Source organism: Oryx dammah, unplaced genomic scaffold (genome assembly GCF_014754425.2).
Source record: "Oryx dammah isolate SB20612 unplaced genomic scaffold, SCBI_Odam_1.1 HiC_scaffold_29, whole genome shotgun sequence".
In the NCBI taxonomy this organism is placed as follows: Eukaryota; Metazoa; Chordata; class Mammalia; order Artiodactyla; family Bovidae; genus Oryx; species Oryx dammah.
In genome coordinates, this window is record NW_024070213.1 from 109,402,859 (window position 1) to 109,429,642 (window position 26,784).

Sequence of the window (26,784 nt, forward strand, 5' to 3'; positions counted from 1 at the left end):
TTCTTCAAATGGTAACTAGATGATTGATATGATGCCTCATTTTCTTCCAGGTGTTTTGTAGGGTTGAAGTAGCGAGTCTTATAAGGTCACCTTTCCATTCTCTTAGTTTAGTTCTATTTATCTATTATCACCCTGTAGAGTTAATCCCATGGACAGAGGAGCCTGGTAGGCTGTGGTCCATGGGGTTGCAAAGAGTCAGACACAACTGAGTGACTTCCCTTTCACTTTTCCCTTTCATGCATTGGAGAAGGAAATGGCAACGCACTCCAGCGTTCTTGCCTGGAGAATCCCAGGGACGGGGGAGCCTGGTGGGCTGCCGTCTACGGGGTCACACAGAGTTGGACACGATTGAAGTGACTTAGCAGCAGCAGCAGAGTTACTAACAGAGGAGCTATGGCTTGATATTTAGAAGGACAGAAAGAATAAGATACAACTCTCATATGTGTTACTTTACCTCCTGATAGTTATTGAGTTTGATGTCATACAAAGAGAAGGAGAATGTAATAGTTGAACAGAATGCCACCATACTTACCCAGCCCAAAATCACATGGCAGAGTCCTAACCCTCAGCCCGTCAGAACGGGACCTTTTTGAAGGTATCATCTTCCCAGAGGTGATTAAGTTAAAGTGAGGTCCTTAGGGTAGGCACTAATCCAATATGACTCTTTATGTGACTATAAGAAGGAGCCATTTGGATACATACACACAGAGCAAGACAATGTGAAGATATAAAGAGAAGACAGCTATCTACACAGGCAGAGAGGGACAAGAACAGGTCTTCCTCTCCCGGGCCTTAGCAGGAGCCGCGCCTGCAGGCACCTGCGTTTCCTCCTCCCATCCTCCAGGACCATGACATTGCATTTCCATTGTTTAAGGTGCCCACTTTGTGGGAGTCTGTTACAGCAGTCCCAGAAAACTAATACAGAGAAAAATGTCAGGCCTTAAGAAGAGACAGAGGAGGAAACACCAAATTATGATTAAGAGCCAAATCCAAGTTGTAGACCCCATAAGCTAAGAATGCTCTTTACATTTTTACATAGTTGGAAACATCTATGGCAATTATTTTTCTTTGTTATCTAAGCACATGCATAATTTCTTGATTTTGTTTCTTAATGTGCAAAGTCTATAATATTTACTAACTGACCCTTAACCAGAAAAATTTTACTGATCCCTGGTCTTAGATAAGAATCAAGCTGAGTTCAGTTCCAATTGTGACATTTAATTATTGGGAGTACAGTTAAATTTATTGAGCTTTCCTATTTTTATTTGCAGAATAAGGTTTTATAATAATTTTCCAATTTCACAGAATCAGTATCAAGGAGTAAATCAAAAGATGAAGAATGTGAAAACTTAAGATGTTGAAAGGTCTATGAACATATAGTTTTTCCCTAGAAATATTAATATAAATTACATAACTAGCAAATATTAGAAGTATACAGCTTTATTCAATGAATTTTCTAAACTCAGAGATGAGTTCTGCATTGTTTTAAATGCAATCAAGACATACTTAAAGCAGAATTTCTGATGAAAATTGTCATTAGACATCCTAGTAATATACCTCACTATTTAAGTAAGATGTACAAACTATTAGGTATAAAATAAACTACAGGGATATACAATACAAAATGAGGAATATAGCCAATATATATAATAAGTATAAATGGAATATAACCTTTAAAATGGATGTGACTCAAGTCCAGAAAAATAAATGACCCAATCAAAAAATGGGTCAAAGAACTAAACAGACATTTCTCCAAAGAAGACATACAGATGGCTAACAAACACATGAAAAGATGCTCAACATCACTCATTATCAGAGAAATGCAAATCAAAACCACAATGAGGTACCATTTCACACCAGTCAGAATGGCAGCGATCCAAAAGTCTATAAGCAATAAATGCTGGAGAGGGTGTGGAGAAAAGGGAACCCTCTTACACTGTTGGTGGGAATACAAACTAGTACAGCCACTATGGAGAACAGTGTGAAGATTCCTTAAAAAATTGCAAATAGAACTGCCTTATGACCTAGCAATCCCACTGCTGGGCATACACATCGAGGAAACCAGAACTGAAAGAGACACGTGTACCCCAATGTTCATTGCGGGACTGTTTATAATAGCCAGGAAATGGAAGCAACCTAGATGTCCATCAGCAGATGAATGGATAAGAAAGCTGTGGTACATATACACAATGGAGTATTACTCAACCATTAAGAAGAATGCATTTGAATCAGTTCTAATGAGGTGGATGAAACTGGAGCTTATTATACAGAGTAAAGTGAGCCAGAAAAAAAAACACCAATACAGTATACTAACACATATATATGGGATTTAGAAAGATGGTAATGATAACCCTGTATCCGAGACAGCAAAAGAGACACAGATGTATAGAATGGACTTTTATACTCTGTGGGAGAGGGAGAGGGTGGGATGATTTGGGAGAATGGCATTGAAACATGTATACTACCATGTAAGATACGAATCGCCAGTCTATGTTCGATACAGGATACAGGATGCTTGGGGCTGGTGCACGGGGATGATCCTGAGAGATGATATGGGGTGGGAGGTGGGAGGGAGGTTCAGGATTGGGAACTCATGTACACCTGTGGCTGATTCATGTCAATGTATGGCAAAACCAATACAGTATTGTAAAGCAAAATAAAGTAAAAATAAAAATAAAAAATAAAATGGATGTGAGAGTTGGACTGTGAAGAAAGCTGAGTGCCAAAGAATTGATGCTTTTGAATTGTGGTATTGGAGAAGACTCTTGAGAGTCCCTTGGACTGCAAGGAGATCCAACCAGTCCATTCTAAAGATCAGTCCTGGGTGTTCTTTGGAAGGACTGATGCTAAAGCTGAAACTCCAGTACTTTGGCCACCTCATGAGAAGAGTTGACTCACTGGAAAAGACTCTGATGCTGGGAGGGATTGGGGGCAGGAGGAAAAGGGGGTGACAGAGGATGAGATGGCTGGATGGCATCACTGACTCGATGGGCGTGAGTCTGAGCAAACTCCGGGAGATGGTGATGGACAGGGAGGCCTGGCGTGCTGCAATTCATGGGGTCGCAAAGAGTCGGACATGACTGAGCAACTGAACCGAACTGACCCTGCATACCTATAACTTATATAACATTATACAGGAACTATACTTCAATTAAAAAATAAATTTGTGGTTTGAGTGTCTTGGCCAAAATATTTTTAAATGATCACCAGTTAGAGTTAAATCAATACATTTTACACCTTAAATTTATACAATGTTATATGTCAATCTTATCTCAATTTTTAAAAAAGAAGTGAATAGCAGTATTCTGGATAATAATGACTTTCAAAGACATTCACACATAATAAACTCTTCCATAATGTCTTCAATGTTAACATTATTATCCATATTCATCCCTCTCTACCTACAGTTTTCAAACAAAGTCTCCATAAAAAAAAATTTCATTCATTCATTTTAGAAAACACTAATTGAGTACTAACAGTATATCAGGCTCTGTGCTAGATGCTGAGAATATAAAGTCAGATAAGATATGGAAAAATATTTCTGATACGATGTGGAGAGTATTATATAAGGATATACTAGATGAAATGGGATTTCAGGAAAATATATATACATAGACAATAACTGCACTTGAAACTTGGGATAAGGGAATGAATAGGGCACAGCCCCTGTCCTAAGATACCGCATAGGCTTCTGGGAGAGACAGACACATAAAAAGAGCATTCAAAATAATGTGGTGAATTTTAAGATTGAAGTACACCCAGTACACCAAAGAGAAACACTGAGCCTAGTAAGGTTTTAAGGAAAGTTCACAGAATAAATAACACCTGAAGTGAGTCTCAGAGAACAAGTAAGAATTATGATGAGTCTCAGAGAACAAGTAAGAATTATGAAGGAGATAGAAAGGTTGAGTATGGAATTCCAGGTCTAAGCAAAGACATGGAACAGCTGATTCCAGCATGTGTATATGTATAAGTAAGAATTACTTACACAAACTCCTTGGATAAGATTTATCCCATGTGATAGAGGAGCATGCAAACATTAAAAGGCATAGTTTAAAAAATATTTAATGCTACTGAGTAGGTTCTTTATGTAAGTGGGTAAAGAAAGTATAATCTATCATATGGATTCAATAGCACAAACTGTATAAGCAGAGTGATTAGCATGTTTAAGAGGAAATATATCAAAGCAGCATTCTTGGTTGTTTTGGGGGTGGGAGGATTATGAATTATTTTTAGATTCCTTTTTATACTTTTATTTATTCTGTGAACTTCCCTCAATAATCACAGAAAAGCTTTACAATAACAAAATAACTATTTAATTCAGAAAATAAGCACTCATTTGTAATGAAAGCACTTTCATTTGCAACTTATCTTAAAAAAAAAAACATATGGAAGCTCTGTTGATGCTTAAAAAAAAATCCCAGCTCACTGCAAATAACTTTAACCATTTCAAAGACAAATTAAGTCAAGTAAAGAAAAGGAATATAGACAGAGCACATAGGACACTAATAAGTATGTCCACACCGCTCACTCAGTGCAGCTGGAATGATGATACAGAACTTATAATAACAGCTGCCAGCGGGAACCCTCAGTTTAATGATCCTAAGTTGAATATCCCACCCTATTAGTTAGCCTATAAAAAAAAGAACTCATCCACAGCCTTGAAGGGGAAATAAAAACAACTGTTTCATGTATAGATGCAACTCTTAAATTAAACAATTAAATTCAGTGATAACTCTCCTGTTTTATTGCTCTTTGTGGAAAAAAATCATATAAAACGCCCACATTGTTTTTCCCCTCATATAAGTACTGTTTTAGTTTTTTTTCCTGTATATAAGATGAATCATATTTCTCCCCTTTCCATTTCTATTACTTCATTAGCCTGTTAGATATTTCAGCAAACATTAGATTTCAAGATTATGATAGATTTACATGTATAAAAAGAAGCAAGACACTGCTGAATTGTTACCAATATTAACAAACTATCAGCCTTTTAGAAGCTCTAATGCATGTGAAAATATTGTTCTGTCAGTCGTGTGTGTGTGTGTGTGTGTGTGTGTGTGTGTGTGTGTGTGTTAGTTGCTTAGTTGTGTCCGACTCTGCAATCCCACAGACTGTAGCCCACCAGGCCCCTCTGTCCATGGGATTCTTCAGGCAAGAACACTGGAGTGAGTTGCCATTTCCTTCTCCAAAAGGAACTATAGAAAGAAAAAAAGTGAAGTCACTCAGTTGTGTCTGACTCTGCGATCCCATGGACTGTAGCCTACCAGCCTCTTCCATCCATGGGATTTTGCAGGCAGAAGTACTGGAGTGGGCTGCCATTGCCTTCTCCACTGTCAGCTCTGCTTTTACATTTATTGACAATCTTCAGTAGAAACAGAAAATGATCACATGTACTGAAGGAACGTATCATCACTTTTAAAGTTGAAAACAAAGATCTATTTGTATTTTACAGTATTAGACATACTAACGGCTAAAATAATTTTAAAAATCAGAAAATGTCATCCAGTCACAATAAAAACCTTATCTAAATTATTAATTTATGAATAACAGTAAGAATACAGGAACTGGATGCAAATCCAGCCACTACCATTTATTAGAATAGAAGTGAAAAGCAAAGGAAAAAATGAAAGATACACCCATCTGAATGCAAAGTTCCAAAGAAGAGCAAGGAGAGATAAGAAAGCCCTCCTCAGTGAAAAATGCAAGGGAATAGAGGAGACAATAGGATAGGAAAATAGAGATCTCTCCAAGAGAACTAGAGATACCAAGGGAACGTTTCATGCAAAGATGGGCACAATAAAGGAGAGAAACGGTATGGACCTAACAGAAGCAGAAGATATTAAAAAGAGGTGGCAAGAATACACAGAAGAACTATACCCAAAAAAAAAAAAAAAAAATCTTAATGACCCAGATAACCACGATGTTGTGATCACTCACCTAGAGCCAGACATTTGGAGTGTGAAGTCAAGTGGGCCTTAGGAAACATCACTATGAAAAAAGCTACTGGATGTGATGGAATTCCAGCTGAGCTATTTGAAGTCCTAAAAGATGATGCTGTGAAAGTGCTGCATTCATTAAGCCAGCAAATTTGGAAAACTCAGTAGTGGCCATAGGACTGGAAAAGGTCAGTTTTCATTCCAATCCCAAAAGAAGGGCAATGCTAAAGAATGTTCAAACATCATACAATTGTACTCATTTCCCATGCTAGCACAGTAATGCTCAAAATTCTCCAAGCCAGTACATGAACTGAGAACTTCTGGGTGTTCAAGCTGGATTTAGAGAAGCCAGAGGAACTGGAGATCAAATTTCCAGCATCCATTAGACCATACGGAAAGCAAGAGAATTCTAGAAAAACATCTACTTCTGCTTCATTGACTATGCTAAAGCCTTTGACTGTGTGGATCACAACAAACTGTGGAAAATTCTTCAAGAAATGGAAATATCAGACCACCTTTCCTGCATCCTGACAAATCTGTATGCAAGCTAAGAAGCAACAGTTAGGGTGGGACGTGGAACAAGAACTGGTTCCAAATTGGGACAGAACATGAAGGCTGTATACAGTCACCCTGCTTGTTTAACTTACATGCATAGTCAACTTATATGCAGAGCACATCATGAGAAATGCAAAGCACCAGTTGGAATCAAGATTGCCAGGACAAATATCAATAACCTCACATACGCAGATGACACCACCCTTATGGCAAAAAACTAAGAGGAACTAAAGAGCCTCTTGATGAAAGTGAAACAGGAGAATGAAAAAGCTGGCTTAAAACTCAACATTTATAAAACTAAGATCATGGCATGCAGTCCCATTATTTCATGGTAAATAGATGGGGAAACAATGGAGATAGTGATAGACTTTATTTTTGGGGCTCCAAAATCACTGCAGATGGTGACTGCAGCCATGAAATTAAAAGATACTTGCTCCTTGGAAGAAAAGCTATGACAAACCTAGACAGCCTATTAAAAAGCAGAGACATTACCGATAAAGATCCGTATAGTCAAAACTATGGTTTTTCCAGTGAAGTGAAGTGAAAATCGCTTCTGACTCTTTGCAACCCCACAGAATTCTCCATGCCAAAATACTGGAGTGGGTAGCCTTTCCCTAAAAAGCTCTTTTAATGTAAGACCTTTGAGTACAGGGTCCCCCAGGATTGAGTACACAGTTTGACAGACAGCAGGTTCTCAATGCATGTATACAGTGTTAATTAATTCTATGAGGGATATTACTTAAAAGTCTTGAAAGTTTATAAGATTATTCACAATGAGGTCAGGTAATGCTGAGAATCAGAACACAGGAGAGAAGTCAGCAGCAGTTTGTAAGCCTGCAAAGATGAGCAAGGAACCAAAGGAAAGTTGAGGGGGCAAATAAAATTTTTTCTACTTCTCCAGTGTTTTGCATTGGTCTCTCCCTGCTTAAAGAAAGGAGGGAAAATGACAGGCCATTCAATTATAAATGAAATAATTACATTTACTTTTATCTATTTCATCACAGCCTGTTAATCTTTTTTGTGTTTGTTTTTAATTACTGTGGAAAAACAGTAAGTTAATGAAAGAAATACTTAAGATATGGGAATATACCAAATCTGTGATTATGTGGGAATGAATCAACAGAGAATAGAAGGAACTGTTGAAATGTACATAAATTAGTGACAAGCAGCCTGAGTCCAGACTCTGGAGACGTTTGCTTGGTGGCTTAGGAGAAATCTCTGTTGCTTTTATGAATCTTATTTGCGGAAGCCATAAAAATACAAAAGGCCTCCAACCCCTTTGAAATGACAGCCCCTTCTGATTTTATAAGAATCTTCCATGAGTCCTTTTGCAAAGGCAGTGCAGTTTTCTACACACTGATAGAAACTATGAAGGCATCCAAAATATATCACTGTGAAGAGTCTCCCCAAAAGGAGGCAACTATCATCAATCTCCTCCCAGGGAGCTTCACAGTCAGTCAGGACTGCCTCCTATCACCAGAGACAGGTGGCGCTGAATAAGAAAATGCCTAAATAGACTATGTCACACAGCCATCACATCTCCCATCTCCTCTTCTACAGCCACACTGACTGTTCCTTGAAGTCATCTGTTTTCCCATCAGGATCCTTTTCCTAGTCCCCACTTCCCTATGCAGAGGTCCCGTTTCCAATCACCTCCCTGAGTCACATCCCTCTGTGGTCTCCTGCATACCTATGTGGGTAGGAATGAGGCTCCTGTTTTTCAGTCAGTGCGATCGGCAGGCTGCCAACCACTAAACCTAAGAGGGTGGAAAAAAAGATTTCTCCTTCTAGTAGGGGACTCAGTATTTGGCACTAGACTTCCCTCAATACAATAAGTTAGAATGACTGACAATCTGACAGGCATGTAATATCATGATAATCCTTAATGCATTCTGTAAACTTGTCCATCAGTTGTGATTTTAATTTCTGAATTATAGTATCACAAATGAAATCAGGCTCTTTTAATACAATACAAAAATTATAATTTCTATGATAGATGATGCTTTTATATTTTTTATAAAAAGTCACGATTAAACAGGCAAAAATAAGGAAAAAGATGAATAAATTGTTTAGTTTATAGTTGAAATAAACAGTCACTGCTTTTAAGAATATAGTGTGTTAGTCAGTCGTGTCCAACTGTTTGTGACCCTGTGGTCTGTAGCCTGCCAGGCTCCTTCATCCATGGGATTCTCCAGGCAAGAATCTTGGAGTGGGTTGTCATTTCCTTCTCCAGAGGACATTCCCGACCCAGAGATTGAACCCAGGTCTCTCACACTGCAGGCAGACTCTTTACCATATGAGTCACCAGGGAACCCCTGCTTTTAAGAATATAGTTTAGATGAAACGTCTTTTCCTACTGTTCATGGGGTTCTGAATATTCATTGAAAGGACTCCAAATCTTTGCCCACCTGATGCAAAGAGCCAACTCCTTGGAAAAAGACCCTGATGCTGGGAAAGACTGAGGGCAGGAGGAGAAGGGGATGACAGAGGATGAGATGGTTGGATGGCATCACCGACTCTATGCACATGAGTCTGAGCAAGCTCCGGGAGTTGGTGATGGACAGGGAAGCCTGGCATGCTGCAGTCCATGGGGTCGCAAACAGTCAGACACGACTGAACTGAACTAGATGAAATGTAAGACAATCCAGAAAAGAGCTAGAAAAAGGCATCTTTATTATTGAAATTTAAGGGATTTTGTTCATATTCAGTAAAGAGTGGCACCTGGAGCTTTGTCTTCCTCTCTTTGGAGACTCATTCTATCACCATAATGAGTTAATGGGCACCTGAATAAATCATCTACATAACTGAATTCTGACTTCTGTGATCATTCTACTTTAGTAACTTAGGTGATGACTTGTGCCTTGTGTAATATCTAGAACTTCAGCTCTCAAATGTTAAACTTCATATTATATTTTACTTAATTTTTTCATAAACCTTCTTGTCCTAACTTTGAATCTCCATGGAATTTGACTTTGGTATGTATTCCCCTTCTCTCCGTTGCAAAACTACCAGCTAACTCAATCTGTCCTCTGCTTTGTGTTAGAGTTGATTTCTCTGTCTCTTCAATTGCTACTCTTCCTTTATTCTCTTTTTAAGTATCAAGGATACATTCTCAAGGCTTGTTTTTTCACTCTACATCACAGATCCAGATGTGCTCTTAGCTTGAACAATGCTGATCTGCAGAGTGTTTCAAACAAAATTAATTACAGTTACTTCAATAACAGGCCTCACAGTCTCACCTCAGTGATGCTATGACTGGGATACAGATTTTTTTTTTGTTTTGGTCCTATCTTATATTAAAAACTTAAAAATGAACTCAGATAGTTTTGCCACAATTATTTGTACCTGCTGGGCAGGGTTCTCATGACTGGCAGCATTCTCATCCTGCCTCACAGGTATCACCACTAGTGAATATCTTTAGGAAACTTAAATGGACCTAGGACGTTTACAAGACCTATAGGAGAATGGTCATGGTCTCCTGCTTTTTATGAGCTCCTCTGTGATTTCCAAGATTACCTGACATTGAAAAAGTATGTGTATCTTTAACTACCTGTTGGCCTCACAGATCTGCTAAGATAGTTACCAATACTTAAAAACTGGGAGATCTCTCAAAAAAGTCCAGACACTTGATTTTTCTTCATGGTTTTCAAAAAAGGACATGTTGGGAGGGGTAAATTAGGAGTTTCAGATTAACATATATGCACCACTATATATTAAATAGATAAGCAACAGGAAGTACTGTACAGCACAGAGAACTCTCTTCAGCATGCTGTAATAACCAATATGAGAAAAGATTTAATATATGTATAACTCAATCACTTAGCTTTGTACCTAAAACTAACACATTAAAACCAACTATACTCTAATATCAAGTATAAATGAAATAGTAAATGAAATGGTTTGGCGATTCTCAGCCCTCCTTCCCACATGTGTGCATTTCCACAGGCAGCAAGCTGCAAGAGCTGAGGACAGAGGCCTACTTGGACTTGTCATGTTACCATGTCTCTTCTGCTTCACTCATTTCATGTTATGTTCCTCATCCCTGTAGGATTTGGGCTTATGATGTACGTAATACATATACTCACTATCTTACTCAAGCACCTATAGAATGTCTGAACCTATGCCTCAAAGGATAAAACCACCTGGGAGTTACATGGTTTTAGGGAGTGAATTGTGTCCAGGTCATCACCTTCCACACCAGGTTAGCATGGTGGAGTCCTCATTCTCCAATGTGTCTGCAGTGGGGATTGCACCTTTGTGTGTGTGAAGTCACTCAGTTGTGTCCGACTCTTTGCGACCCTGTGGACTGTAGCCTGCCAGGCTCCTAGGTCCATGGGATTCTCCAGGCAAGAATACTGGAGTGGGTTGCCATTTCCTTCTCCAGGGGATCTTCCCAACCCAGGGATCGAACCCAGGTCTCCTGCTTTGCAGGCAGACGCTTTATCCTCTGAGCCACCGGGGATTGCACCTTTATGGAGATAATTAAGGTTAAATAAGGTCATAAGGGAGGGTGAGTATTCCAACTCAACTGGAATCCCTATCAGAAGACGAACAGGCACTAAAGGTCTCTGTCACTGCAAGAGAGCACAGAGCTAGGGCCACGAGAGGACATGGTGAGAAGGCGCCTGTGTGAGAGCCAGAAGAACGCCCTCCCAAGAGAATGAATTTTCTGACCCTGTAATCGGGACTTTAGCTTCCGGAACTGTGGGAACACAGCCATCTATTGTCTAAGCCGCCCAGTCTGTGATACTTGGTTAGGGCAGTCCAAGCAGAGTACTATATACAGGCTAAATCCAAGTTTCTCTCCAAATGATGCCCCATTTCTGCTCTTCAGCAGTGCTCATCTTCCCTCACCTGGACTTTTACAGTTATGTCCCAAGCAGTCTACCTAAGTTTGAATCATCCTCTTCAATATTTGCTGTGAGAATGTTCTTTTTAAGAGATAATGATTATAACATGTTTTCTTGCTTAAAAAAAAAAAAACTAAGTAAAATAGGTAAAATAGCTTCTTATCACTTAGAGATCGAAATACTCCAGAACAGCCATCTGGATCCATTGTCTCCTATCCACTTTTGCCCACATCACCAAGACACTAGCAACATCGCATTATTAACGGCTCTGACAAATACTCTCTCCTTGAAAAAACTTTATTCAGGGTCCTCTGAGGTCACTTCTTAACTCATCCCTGACCCTGGCCCCTTGCTGGGCTGCATAGACCAGTTATTACAAATCTTGCTAGGTTCTCCATGTAGAAAGAATCCTCCATCCTTGACAGATAATCATCTTCAATATCTGGTCAACTTGTCCATCCTCCACCCTCAGTACCTAAATGGCATGGCCTAGACATTAGCAAGCATCTCACTGAATGGATTTAACAAGAATCCCCCTACCCTCTATCTCCTTTCAATAGGCTTCCTTCCCTAAGCCCCCTCATTCTGCTTGTCGGCTACGACCCCATTTACTCTTGTTGTTTTCTGAACTGAGCCCAGTTCTGTATGGAGGTCTTCTTTCCCTTACTGCAAAAGTTCCTAATGAAATCTGTTTTTACTCCTTTAGCTACTGTCGGCTTCTGAATTTCTTTAACTCCTTAAACCAAACTCTACCATGCCTCTACACTCTCATTCCCCTATTCCCTTTGATTACTCCTAGGCTGGGCTTCCCTTGTGGCTCAGCTGGTAACTGTTGTTGTTCAGTCACCAAGTCATGTCCGACTCTTTGCGGCCCATGGACTGTAGCACTCCAGGCCTCCCTGTCCCTCACTGTCTCCTAGAGTTTGCCCAAGTTCATGTCCAGTGTTTTATTTATGGCCCCATTTAAATCATATTGCTTTTGGAAGTGTTTTCTTATCCTCCCAAGTTTAAATAATTATTTTCCTTTGGTGCTTCTAAGGCACTTTATATACACATCTATCACTTGGTCAATTTTACTATCATTTTATTTTTTGTTCACATTGTTCTTTCTGACCTATAAATTCAGGGTCTTTCACATTTATTATTTTGTTTTACTTTTACCCAAGGTGCTATTAAGATGTTAGGCACTTAGGAAAAATTATATATTTATTAACCAAATATTATTAGTGCTAGTACAGAAGCCAGAGAAGACAGTAATAGGAATTAGTAAGTTGAAATAATAATCTCCCACCCTCTCCCCAAAATTAACTTTTCAAAGCTCAATGAAACCAATAAAGTATATGTGAATTAGGACTGACCTCATTATAACCAGAGCCAAACAGATAGAGTCTGCACATTCTGTTATGAATTTATTTTTTGAAGCTCTCAGAGAGCCTCCAGCATGTCTACAAGGATTTGTCCCATTCTATAATATTCTCTTAGGTTACTGAGGAAATGGACAGATATAACTGCAATCTTTGAGAAACTAAATACTTAAAACACAATAACACAATACAGGTGGCTGTTGGAAGCCTTCCTCTTTTCTTCGGGGCCATTTTAATCTGCCGAGAAGAGGAATTCAGCTGTTCTCTATTGTGCATCACATTTTCTACAGAAGTTGATCAAAGGGGAGCCTCTAACCATCACTGCTGCTACTGCTAAGTTGCTTCAGTCGTGTCCGACTCTGTGCGACCCCATGGACGGCAGGCCACCCGGCTCCCCCGTTCCTGGGATTCTCCAGGCAAGAACACTGGAGTGGGTTGCCATTTCTTTCTCCATCACTACAGCAACACAAACAATTCAAATCCACCACTATCCTAGCAGCTGGGTACTTTGTCATACAAGTGCATTTTTCACTGATACACCTTCCAGAAGATATGAAAAAGTAATAAAACATTGCTGATTTTTTTTGCTTTTAAACTTTCTTATCAGTGAGTTATTGCAAGTCCTAACATTTATCAATTTACTAAAATGAACTAATCACAAATTATATCATAATATTGTTTTTAAAACTTCAGTAAAAAATAAAAATTAAATTAAAAAAATCCAGGGGTGGGGGAAACTTGACTAAGGTAGCTGGGAAGGTACAAGTCAAGGAGTTAAAAGATTCAACTCCTTGCACCATTATATCCACTAAATGAGGGTATTAGTCTAAATGAGCATTTCTTAAAATATTATAGGAGCAAATTATTATAGAGAAAAAGGTGAGGGAATCAGTGATGAGAAAAAATTAAGGCACAATGAATTAAATAAAGTTAAGCAGGTTTTATTTCAAACTGAAAGACTTTTCAGTACCTTTAGTCATTCTTGTCTCTCCTATTTGGAATGGATATCAGAATTGAAAAAATTTTATGAAACAATAGAAGTTAACACAAGGACTTTCACAACTTTAATATGTAAGATGATGCACTTTAAAATGATATGCCTCTTAAATTACTTTCTGAATATATGTTTTTAAAAGAGCTTGAGATTTATCTATAACAGCAGAGAAACTCCTATAGTAGGATTCTCACTATAACCACATTGCTGTTTAATATATAAAAGTGGACAAAGTTCTTTTGCATTCCTCATATAATTCTTAAAAAAAAAACTTTTACATAATTTTCAAGATCTGAATCCAATAGAGACAGACACAACACATCATTATCTAATTTAAAAAATGATGACTGCAGCCATGAAATTAAAATACACTGGCTCCTTGGAAGAACATTTGCTCCAGCCTTCTCTGGACCTCCTTCCCAGCCACTGTAGCAGGGTCTGTGCCTCTACTCATAACCAAACACTGACTGTCGGCCAGCGATGGTTTACACGTTCACCAAGACCAGTACTGGGACAACCAGGGCACTGGGCATGTCATCCAGCTTTGCTGAGTGGCTGCAGGGCACGTCCCTGCTAGTCAGAGCCTGACACTATGTAGTCCTTTGGAGAAGGGACTAGCAAACCATCTCAGTGTTCCTCCCTTGAAAACCTCATGAAAACCTTGGAAGAAAAGTTATGACAAACCTAGACTGCATATTAAAAAGCAGAGACATCACTTTGCCAACAAAGGTCCATATAGTTAAAGCTATGGTTTTTCCAATAGTCATGTTCAGATGTGAGAGTTGGACCATAAAGAAGGCTAAGCACTAAAGAATCGATATTTTTGGACAGTGGTGTTGGAGAAGACTCTTGTGAGCCCCTTGAATAGCAAGGGCATCCAACCAGTCAATTCTAAAGGAAATCAACCCTGAATATTCATTGGAAGGACTGATGCTGAAGCTGAGGCTCCAATACTTTGGCCACCTGATGCAAAGAGCCGATTCACTGGAAAAGACTCTGACACTGGGAAAGATTGAGAGCTAGAGGAGAAGGGGATGACAGAGGATCAGACAGCTGGATGGCATTACTGACTCAATGAACTTGAGTTTGGGCAAGCTCCAGGAGATGGTAAAGGACAGGGAAGCCTGGCATGCTGCAGTTCATGGGGTCGGAACGAGTTGAACACAACTTAGTGACTGAACAACAACAACAATAGATTTGTGTCAAAAATACAATAAAGATTCGCGCCATTGTTATTTTAATAGTCTCTTCTACTTGACAAAGCATAGTTAATAAAGTAAATATTTCCAAATGTCATTGTTTTATTTTTACGTTTATGTTCAGTGTTTAGTTTTCATAGGCCTCGCCTCTACTTGCTAATTTTAAGATAGTGGTTCACTAGTTTTAGTGTATATCCGAATCACCCGATTAAAACTTTGATTGCTGGAACCCAAGTCAGCAAGTCTCTAATGGAGCTGAAAATCCGCGTTTCTTAAAAGTTCCTAAGTCATGCTAATGCTGCAGATCCAGGTACCACACTTCAAGAATACTGACTTTTGCTGGCCCTAATTTATTAGATGGAGCCCTGTATCTTTCTGTTGGTTTGAGGTTTGTCAGCCAGGCCCCAATCTGAAGCCTTAAGGGAGCAAAGAGAGCTGGTTATCTTATATGTCTCCAAAATACTTTGCCTTTGTAATAATTCCCAGGTTCTGCTATCATAAATCTCATTCCCAAAGACCAACAAAAAATTTTTCCCTTCCTTTAATGCTTTCCACTGTCAGCTAACAATATGTAGGTCATAGTTTCAAAATGTGGCCCTTTGGATTTCTTTCCCTCTAATCACTACTTCCCAACGTAACTCATTCCCGCTCTGATATAATATCCTTACAGTATATTCCCACTCTTACATAACACCCTATCGCTAGCCTATATGAATGTATCACTGTATTCATTCCTTTCTTCATTCACTCCAAAAGTATTTATTAAAAGCTCAACATATCATAAATGCGACAAAAATGTTTTGCACTCCTGTGCTTACACTGTTGTGAGGGAGATACAAAATAAATGTGTAAACAAATAATTAAGATTGATGTGTACACTAAAGAAAATAATTTAAGATAATGGGAAAGAAAGTGACTGGAAATGAAATGTACCTTAGCTACTCCAAAAACACTTTGTTAAGAAGGTAACATTTAAACTAAAAAGGGCATTCTAGGCAGAGGAAGCATCAGTTTGAAAGCAGAAAGAGAACCATTGTGTTTGAAGTTAGAGTCAGTGAGGGAAAACAGTTGAAGAATAGTTCAGGTGGGGGTCAGAGTGAATAAAATGTTTTATAAGCCTGTTGTAAGCACATGCTTCACACAGACACCTTGTATACAGCCTGGAGACTAGCACACACAGGATGGTCTAGGCCAACAAGAGTTAAAGCATCAGCAGCATCTCAGAGAGCAGGAACTGAAGACTAATATCAGGATGCACTGTCTAGCCTTAGGAGTTGGCTGTATTAAAATACACGAGTTATACACAGTTCTTATTTCAGAATGTGGACACATTAGGTCTTAACATTTTGTCTCCTTCATAAATAGTGAATTAAAGAACTACTCCAGGGATTGATATACAGTAGTTCTGCTGCTGCTGCTGCTGCTGCTGCTGCTGCTGCTAAGTCGCTTCAGTCATGTCGGACTCTGGCGACTCCACAGACGGCAGCCCACCAGGCTCCATTGTCCCTGGGATTCTCCAGGCAAGAACACTGGAGTGTGTTGCCATCTCCTTCTCCAATGCATGAAAGTGAAAAGTGAAAGTGAAGTCGCTCAGTCCTGTCCGTAGTTCTAGAAATAGGCAATCTCTCCTTGCTTAAGAAATCAAACATTCTGAGTGAAGAGGGGGTAAAATCAGGTCTGACTATGTCTTACAACAACATTTCACAAAGACAATATTTGTAAACAGCAGTCATCCTTATAATATTGGCAAAACAATTTCCAGCAAAATAATAACTAGTATATGAAAACACACCAGCCTTTAAGCAATTTGAGATATGAAAGAGGTTAGCCTAAAGCAAAATTTAGTTGTATGCTTTGAAGAAACCCCTTAAGAAAAGCATCAAGCTCATCTTATAATATAATTAGAGTTATGTTTTAATCTTTATATCATTAGCCCCCAGGTAGAACTGAGAGCATCTGAATTGAAAGGAATTTACCAGCCAGGGTTCTTTTCAGGGAAGGAGCAAAAGTCTACATTTATAATTTTGCTTTTGTAGATATTAAAATTTGCCACCATGTAACCTGAAATTTATTAAATATTCTCATCAGCAACACAATTCCTTTTAGTATATAGAATGAAAATTCTTATAAGCAAAAGCACCTTAGTTTTCAAAATGTTCCAAAATAATGATTATAGCAGGATAAAAACTCATTTGGTTTATACTGTAAAAGTCCTAGGCTCTCACTTGTGAAACTGCTTTATGCACTCCTCACCATCAAGCATGCTGATGGCATTACCTGTCTGCATCCACGGCCACATCGTGAAGCCCTCTCTGAATGACGTCCCTGGATGCTGCTGAGTCTGGGGCTCGGTGCAGACTCCTCGTGTACAGGTTGAGCCCTCCATCTGTCATGTAGCTGAAAGTAAGAGCCTAATTAATCAACAGAGAATTGAATGACTGCATCCGTATAACTTAATATTGTTCACAAATTTCAATATTGTAATTATGAAATATGCTCTATTACAGTTTTTCTATATAAATATCCTACTCCCCAGGAAGTATTAGAAAATCTCTTGAAGTTTATTAGGAAATTAATCTTCCTTACTGCAACAAGCAACTAGCCTATTATAAAACTTTCCTTCTTTCTCTCCTTGTTATCAATATTTTGAACAGACTTAACAAAATAAAACCAAGATCATTTCATCTTATAAATACCATTTTGGAAGAACTGAAGGTCCCAGGGGTCATTTTAAAATTTGATTAATTTATTTGATAAATAAAATGACCATGATTATAAAATAACTAAGATTTATTAAACATTTAAGATGTCACCAGGAACTGTTCTAAATGGTTTAGCAATAACATTATTATCCCCACGTCAGGAGTGTTGAGAATAAATCTGGAAAGTCAGCTTCAAAAACCATCATCGTAACCACCATGCATAGCTGTCTGAACCGAAGGACCACACTGCCGCTTCCTGTCTCTAAGAACTGCTTCTTTGCCATCACAGGACCAACGCCATCAATAGGGCTGGTAGCGCCATAGTCATGTTGCTTCCTTGGCAGCTGGGGTGAGAACAGGTGTTAATCTCCTACCCCAGGTGGGGCTAATCAAATGTTTCTTGAAAAACGGGACTAAGACAGCTCATCAGTCTTTCTATGTGAAAAGTTTATGATAATGAAAACCCAGGAGCTGTGGATATTTATCTTCACCAAATGCAAACAGGCACAGAGAAAACTGATGAGCAGAATGGAAAGAATGACCCGAGTGCACAAAAAGCACATGTTGGTCATGTGGTTTCAGCTTTACAACTTCTTGGGTTCTAGGAGATATTCCTGCTTCCTCATAATCAGATCCTCAATTTGCTTAAACAAATTTGAGTTGATTCCACTATTTAGAACAAAAAATTAATCATGATCATATTAAAGATTGCTCAAATAGCTAAAACTAGGATTATGAAATTTGCTAATTGCTCACGATTAATAAATTCTGTCCATTTTAGTTGAAAGACTGTAAACAAATTTCTTAAATTATATCTCAATTTCTGCCTATTAAAATGGGAAGAATAAAATTTACTGAAGATAGATTTCATACAATTGAAGGAAAAATACATAAAGCTCTTAAAATGAGAATCCTATAATAGCAACTTGTTATTCACAAAGTCTCTCCCACATGTGAAAAAGGAAATATATAAATTTTATATATAAACAAGTCATAGTGTATTATCCTTGTAAGGTACTCTACATGGTTAATTTTCTTGATAAACAAATAATTTAATCTCATCAAAAGTAAAACAATGAAAAAGAGTATTCCGGTTCCAAAATGTGCTGAAAACTGACATATTCTTTTAAACAGGGAATGTTTTAGACATGACAACTTTTTTTGACAACTAATTCATAATTATGAGTATTAATTTCCTGTATCATAACAATGATACTAAATGAGACAAAGAGTACAGGATATTTGTCCTTTGTGCTTTTTAATTTTTCAGTTGCCATATTGGGGCTGTCGATGTTTTATTGTTTATTCTTACTTCCACATCATTCTCAACCAATTTTATTGTTAATTGCTTTTTTTAAAGGTGAAATATATGGGATTTCAGATAAAGTAAAAGTGTTTAGAAATAAACAGCTTTCTCATTCACTCTCCTTTTGAAATTGTCTTAAATGTTTGAGAATGGTATAAATTTTCTCTAAGGACAACTGAGTTACTTACTTATTTATTTATTTATTTTTTTAAATTTATTTATTTTTTATTTTACTTTACAATTCTGTATTGGTTTTGCCATACATTGACATGAATCCACCACGGGTGTACATGCGTTCCCAAACCTGAACCCCCCTCCCAACTCCCTCCCCACAACATCTCTCTGGGTCATCCCCGCGTAACAGCCCCAAGTGTGCCATATCCTGCATTGGACATAGACTGGCAATTTGATTCTTACATGATATTATGCATGTTTCAATACCATTCTCCCAAGTCATCTCACCCTCTCCCTCTCCCACTGAGTCCAAAAGTCCGTTATACACACATCTGTGTCTTTTTTGCTGTCCTGCATACAGGGTCATCATTGCCATCTTTCTAAATTCCATATATATGTGTTAGTATACTGTATTGGTGTTTTTCTTTCTGGCTTACTTCACTCTGTATAATTGGCTCCAGTTTCATCCATCTCATCAGAACTGATTCAAATGTATTCTTTTTAACGGCTGAGTAATACTCCATTGTGTATATGTACCACTGATTTCTTATCCATTCATCTGCTGATGGACATCTAGGTTGTTTCCATGTCCTGGCTATTATAAACAATGCTGCGATGAACATTGGGGTACATGTGTCTCTTTCAATTCTGGTTTCCTCAGTGTGTATGCCCAGCAGTGGGATTGCTGGGTCATAAGGTAGTTCTATTTCCAGTTTTTTAAGGAATCTCCACACTGTTCTCCATAGTGGCTGTACTAGTTTGCATTCCCACCAACAGTGTAGGAGGGTTCCCTTCTCTCCACACCCTCTCCAGCATTTATTGCTTGCAGATTTTTGGATCGCAGACATTCTGACTGGTGTGAAGTGGTACCTCATTGTGGTTTTGATTTGCATTTCTCTAATAATGAGTGATGTTGAGCATCTTTTCATGTTTGTTAGCCATCAGTATGTCTTCTTTGGAGAAATGTCTATTTAGTTCTTTGGCCCATTTTTTGATTGGGTCGTTTATTTTTCTGGAATTGAGCTGCAGGAGTTGCTTGTATATTTTTGAGATTAGTTGTTTGTCAGTTGCTTCATTTGCTGTTATTTTCTCCCATTCGGAAGGCTGTCTTTTCACTTTGCTTATATTTTCCTTTGTTGTGCAGAAGCTTTTAATTTTAATTAGGTCCCATTGGTTTATTTTTGCTTTTATTTCCAGAATTCTGGGAGGTGGATCATAGAGGATCCTGCTGTGGTTTATGTCGGAGAGTGTTTTGCCTATGTTCTCCTCTAGGAGTTTTACAGTTTCTGGTCTTACATTTAGATCTTTAATCCATTTTGAGTTTATCTTTGTGTGCGGTGTTAGAAAGTGATCTAGTTTCATTCTTTTACAAGTGGTTGACCAGTTTTCCCAGCACCACTTGTTAAAGAGATTGTCTTTACTCCATTGTATATTCTTGCCTCCTTTGTCAAAGATAAGGTGTCCATAGGTGTGTGGATTTATCTCTGGGCTTTCTATTTTGTTCCATTGATCTATATTTCTGTCTTTGTGCCAATACCATACTGTGTTGATGACTGTGGCTTTGTAGTAGAGCTTGAAGTCAGGCAGGTTGATTCCTCCAGTTCCATTCTTCTTTCTCAAGATTGCTTTGGCTATTCGTGGTTTTTTGTATTTTCATACAAATCTTGAAATTATTTGTTCTAGTTCTGTGAAAAATATCGCTGGAAGCTTGATAGGGATTGCATTGAATTTGTAAATTGCTTTGGGTAGTATACTCATTTTCACTATATTGATTCTTTCAATCCATGAACATGGTATATTTCTCCATCTATTAGTGTCCTCTTTGATTTCTTTCATCAGTGTTTTATAATTTTCTGTATATAGGTCTTTAGTTTCTTTAGGTAGATATATTCCTAAGTATTTTATTCTTTTTGTTGCAATGGTGAATGGAATTGTTTCCTTAATTTCTTTTTCTACTTTCTCATTATTAGTGTATAGGAATGCAAGGGATTTATGTGTGTTGATTTTATATACTGCAACTTTACTATATTCATTAATTAGCTCTAGTAATTTTCTGGTAGAGTCTTTAGGGTTTTCTATGTAGAGGATCATGTCATCTGCAAACAGTGAGAGTTTTACTTCTTCTTTTCCAATTTGGATTCCTTTTATTTCTTTTTCTGCTCTGATTGCTGTGGCTAAAACTTCCAGAACTATGTTGAATAGTAGTGGTGAAAGTGGGCACCCTTGTCTTGTTTCTGACTTTAGGGGAAATGCTTTCAATTTTTCACCATTGAGGATAATGTTTGCTGTGGGTTTGTCATATATAGCTTTTATTATGTTGAGGTATGTTCCTTCTATTCCTGCTTTCTGGAGAGTTTTTATCATAAATGGATGTTGAATTTTGTCAAAGGGCTTCTTTGCATCTAATACAGGCTTTTTCTAACCCTACATTTCCAAACCTCGCTTCCAGGGATATCTACTGTCCTGGATTTTGTATTAAGCATTCCTTTACTTGTCTTTATGATTTTACCACATGGACATATATTTCTAGAAATACATTGCTTAGCATCTCATGAATTTGGACTTTATATAAATTGAACCATATTATATATTTTCTTCTGTGACTTATTTCCTTCATTCAAAATTAAATTTTTGCAAATCTACCTCGATGTATATCATTGTGTTTTGCATGTTAGAGTTGTGTAGCTTCACTTTACATAAGCACTACAGGGCTTCCCAGGTAGCGCAGTGATTAAAGAATCCACCTGCAGTGCAGGAGACTCAGGAGACATGGGTTCAATCCCTGGGTTGAGAATACCCCCTGGGGTAGGAAATCACAGCTTACTCCAGTATTATTGCCTGAAAAATTCCACAGACAAAGGAACCAGGCAGGTTGCAGTCCATGGGGTCACAAAGAGTTGGACACAACTGAGCACACACACACGGTTTACTTATTGTTTTGACTACTGCAGACTTTTGAGCTGTTTTTAGGTTTTTTGATGTTACAAAAAACTCTACCATGAACATTTATATAAACATAATTCCTTGTGCTCACAAGCAAGTGTTTGTCTAAAGTCTATATCTAGAAAGGGAATCATTGGGTCATAATAGATACATATACATATTCAAACCTTACTAGTCAGTGCCCAAGAGGTATGAAAATATTTTCAGAATAAACTTCTTATGAATAAGAAGTTGCTTATAAAGTAAAGTTGCTTATGAATAAGAATTTTTATGTTAGCTTTAATTTATAAATTCCAAATTATCAAGCAGGTTTATTATATTTTTACTTTGTTAAAGGCCATTTATGTTTTGCCTGTGAAATGTCTGTTCATGATTTTTGCTCATTTTTCTATTGGATTCTATGGTTTTTTCTCATTGATATTCATCCTTTATTAGCTGCAGGTGTTGCATATGTTTGTGGTTTATGTGGGGTTTTTATTTTGACATTTTGTCTTGCTTATTTTTATGTGAAATCAATTATTTGGAATAAAAAGAAACTTGATCTGATACCTTTCTAACTTCACACAGTAACTGCCCCTATTATTTTTGTGAAGTGTTTTAAAATGTGATAATTAGCTTTTTGAGAATTCTGGACTCTGTCCTCACCCCTCATTTTGATCTGGACCTTCTCTATTGTCACTTTATTGCCACATCCTGTTCAGTTTGCTTCTCCTTCTGGAAGTTTCCCCTCAGAGTGGGGCTCTGTCTGGGAAGGAAGCTGTGGCTGGAGAGTTTCATGAACTCATGGGAACAAGAAAGCTCCCTTCCCTCCAGATATGCCCTTTCCCTGACTCTCCCTGCCTGGTCATAACCCTCCCAGCCCCAGTTGCTGCCTATAGATAGGGCCTGTGTGTATTCTTGTCGGCGTCTCTTGGCTCTTCTGGGGTTATTCTGTTCTCAGTGTGATCAGATGTCCCACTACTACTCTCTGTTTCTTTGTACATGGATGATGGTATCAGTGGTAAAGAATCTGCCTACCAGTGCAGGAGACACAGGAGATGTGGGTTCAATCCCTGAGTCAGTAAGATCCCCTAGAGTAAGAAATGACAACCTGCTCCAGTGTTCTTGCCTGGAAGATTCCATGGACAGAGAATCCTGGTGGGCTATAGTCCCCGGGGCAGCAAAAAGTTGGACTCAACTGAGCACACACACAAGCTAGTACCATTCTGATTTTTGGCTCTTGACTAACTGTCCCTCATTAATTATACCTGGGGTTTGAAATGATACCTTGTATCAGCTTTTTTAAGTAAACAATGATTTTTTTTTAAGGCTTAGCTATCTAGTTGTTTTGTCTGTTTTTTTGTGGAGATTTGGAAAGATTCAAAACCCATTCAAAACCAATCTTCCTAGAACTGTTTTTACACTCAATATTTTATATCAGAAACTTAACATAACAATTAGATATTTTTTATGACATGAAAACACAGGGCATCTAAAATTTGTGTTCATGTCTAACTTCCAAGGAACTCTAGTTTAGCATCTAGAACAGAGATTGTGAGCACAGATGATTTTAAGGATCGTCTCCTTGATCAAAGGTGCTATCTAAGGAAAACTATACTAACAATGAATGATTGCTGTGAAGATCTTTCATGTTTGTTTGTAAAAGAATAAACTTCTATGAGAGAAATGTGGGCAAGGAGACATGTAGACAACAGGGTCAGTATGTCAAGATGACTAAGAGTGCAGACTGGAGGCAAACTGTTTTCAAGTTCAAATTCAGCAATGCATGCATCAAGTAAGTTTGTATTATTTTGGAATGCCAATGAGTTAACTTTCTGAGTTCTACCTAAAGCTACTTAATCTATCCATGCCTAAGAGGTTCCATCTGTAAAATGGAGACAGTAATAATATGTGTACCTCTTACCGTTATGGTGAGATATAAATTAGTTAATGAGTTAGGAAGCACTGCTGTCAATAAAGCTAGTGGGTCTGATGGAATTCCAGTAGAACTACTCAAAACCCTTAAGGATGATGCCATGAAGATGCTGCACTCAATATGTCAGCAAATCTGGAATATCCAGCATTGGCCACAAGACTGGAAAAGGTTAAACCTCATCCCAATTCCCAAGTAGGGTAGTACTAAAGAATATGCTAACCATCAGACAAGTGCACTCATCTCCCATGCTAGTAAGGTCATGTTTAAAATCTTGCATGCTAGGCCTCAGCATTATGTGAACCAAGAACTTCCAGATGTCCAAGCTGGGTTTAATAAAGGAAGAGGAAACAGAGATCAAATTGCCAACATCCGCTGGATCATAGAGAAAGGTAGGGAATTCCAGAAAAACATCAACCTCTGTTTCACAGACTATGCCAAAGCCTTTGACTGTGTGGACCATAATAAATTGTGAAAAAGCTCTTAAAGAGATGGAAATATTGAATCATCTTACCTGTCTGATGAGAAACCTGTATATGGGTCAAGAAGCAGCAGTTAGAACCCTGTATGGAACAACTGACTGGTTCAAGCTTGAGAAAGGAGGATGACAGGGCTGTCTGCTGTCACCCTGTTTGTTTAGCCTATACGCTGAGCACATCGTGAGAAATGCCGGGCTGGATGAGTTACAAGTTGGCATCAAGAAAGGTGGGAGAAACATCAACAACCTCAGATATGCGGGTGATACCACTTTAATGGAAGAAAGTTAAGAGGATTTAAAGAGTCTCTTGATGAGGGTGAAGGAGCAGAGTAAAAGAGCAGGCTTAAAACTAAATATTAAACAAACTAAGCTCGTGGCATTGAGCCCCATTCAGTTCAGTTCAGTCATTCAGTTGTATCCAATTCTTTGCGACCCCTGAACCGCAGCATGCCAGGCCTCCCTGTCCATCACCAACACCTGGAGTTCACTCAAACCCATGTCCATCGAGTTGGTGATGCCATCTAGCCATCTCATCCTCTGTCATCCCTTTCTCCTCCTGCCTTCAATCTTTCCCAGCATCAGGGTCTTTTCAAATGAGTCAGCTCTTCGTATCAGGTGGCCAAAGGACTGGAGTTTCAGCTTCAACATCAGTCCTTCCAATGAACACCCAGGATTGATCTCCTTTAGGATGGACTGGTTGGATCTCCTTGCAGTGCAAGGGTCCCATTACTTCATGGCAAATAGAAGGGGAAAAGGTGGAAGTAGTGACAGATTTCCTCTTCTTGTGCTCTAAAATCACTGCGGAGGGTGACTGCAGCCATGAAATTAGAATACAGTTGCTTCTAGGAAGGAAAGCTACAACAAACCTAGACAGTGTACCAAAAAGCAGAGATTCCTCTGCCGACAAAGGTCTATATAGTCAGCGCTAGTCTTCCCAGTGGTCACGAATGGTTGTGAGAGCTGGACTGTAAAGTAGGCTGAGTGCAGCAGAACTGGCAGAACACCAAAGAATTGATGCCTTCGAACTGTGGTGCTCCTTCAACAGCAAGGAGATCAAACCAATGTTAAGGGAGATCAGCCCTTAAAATTCACTGGAAGGACTGATGCTGAAGCTGAAACTCCAGTATTTTGGTCATCTGATGCAAACAGCTGACACATTGGAAAAATCCCTGATGCTGGGAAAGACTGAGGGCAGAAGGAGAAGAGGGCATCAGAGGATGAGATGGCTGATGGCATCACCGATGCAATGCACATGAACTTGGGCAAACTTTGGGAGATGGTGAGAAACAGAGAGGCCTGGCATGCTGCAGTTCACGGGATCACAAAGAGTTGGACAAGATCGGGTGACTGAACAACATCAAAATGAGTTAATATATGTAAAATGCATAGAGCATTACCTAGCACATTATAAGTGCTATGAATATGCTGACTAGCATTACCAGCTATTTGTCCATTAGACTTTCTACATTCACTAAAAAGTAATAATTCTCATATCTTGAATATGAAGTGAAGCGTTACGATTAGGAATAAGTAGTTTACCATGTACATCCTTTTAACCCAACTCAGGTAACCCTATCTGTTCCAACGTTATGCAGACTTCTGCTACTGCTGCTGCTAAGTCGCTTCAGTCGTGTCCGACTCTGTGCGACCCCATAGATGGCAGCCCACTAGGCTCCTCTGGGATTCTCCAGGCAAGAATACTGGAGTGGGGTGCCATTGCCTTCTCCAATGCATGAAAGTGAAAAGCAAAAATGAAGTCGCTCAGTCGTGCAAACTCTTAGCGACCCCATGGACTGCAGCCTACCAGGCTCCTCCATCCATGGGACTTTCCAGGCAAGAATACTGGAGTGGGGTGCCATTGCCTTCTCCGATGCAGGCTTCAGTCACTCACAAAGTTTACTACAGGAGGAATGAGGGAGGGTCAAAGGAGGAAATGGCAACCCCTCCAGTGTTCTTGCCTGAGAAACCCTGTGGAGAGAGGAGCCTGGTGGGCTACAGCTCATGGGGTCACCAAGAGTCGGACACGACTGAGAACTCAGGCCCGCGTGCAGGGGAGAAGCAGTATTAGAGTATCCACCTCCCTTTTAAAAATGTCATTCTCCAGAATTAAATTACTTTGTGTTTGGGCCATCTAAAGTAGAATTTTAGGTTATATTCTTGGCCCAACTATTTATCACTGTGACACCTAGAGATAACTCCAGTTTCCACCCAGTTAAAATATGCAATTTCCCCTCCAATTTTCTAGAGTATTCCTTTTTTTTTTTTCCCCTACATGGAGACTTTTTCAAAGATATTCATTATAAGTAAGAGGCCTTCCTCTGACTAATTCCTAATTACTGGAAGATTCACATCCCCAAGTGTTTAAAGT

At 38.7% G+C, this 26,784-nt stretch overlaps 1 protein-coding gene across 7 annotated transcripts in view; it reads right to left on the reverse strand.

Annotated features, from left to right (window-relative positions):
- NAV3 (neuron navigator 3) overlaps positions 1-26,784 on the reverse strand; it is a 608,990-nt gene that overhangs the window by 138,535 nt on the left and 443,671 nt on the right. For all 7 annotated transcript variants that reach the window (XM_040233842.1, XM_040233840.1, XM_040233838.1 and 4 more), the window contains one exon: positions 17,179-17,298. In XM_040233842.1, coding sequence (XP_040089776.1) covers positions 17,179-17,298 — 120 coding nt within the window. The remainder of the gene's footprint in view (positions 1-17,178; positions 17,299-26,784) is intronic.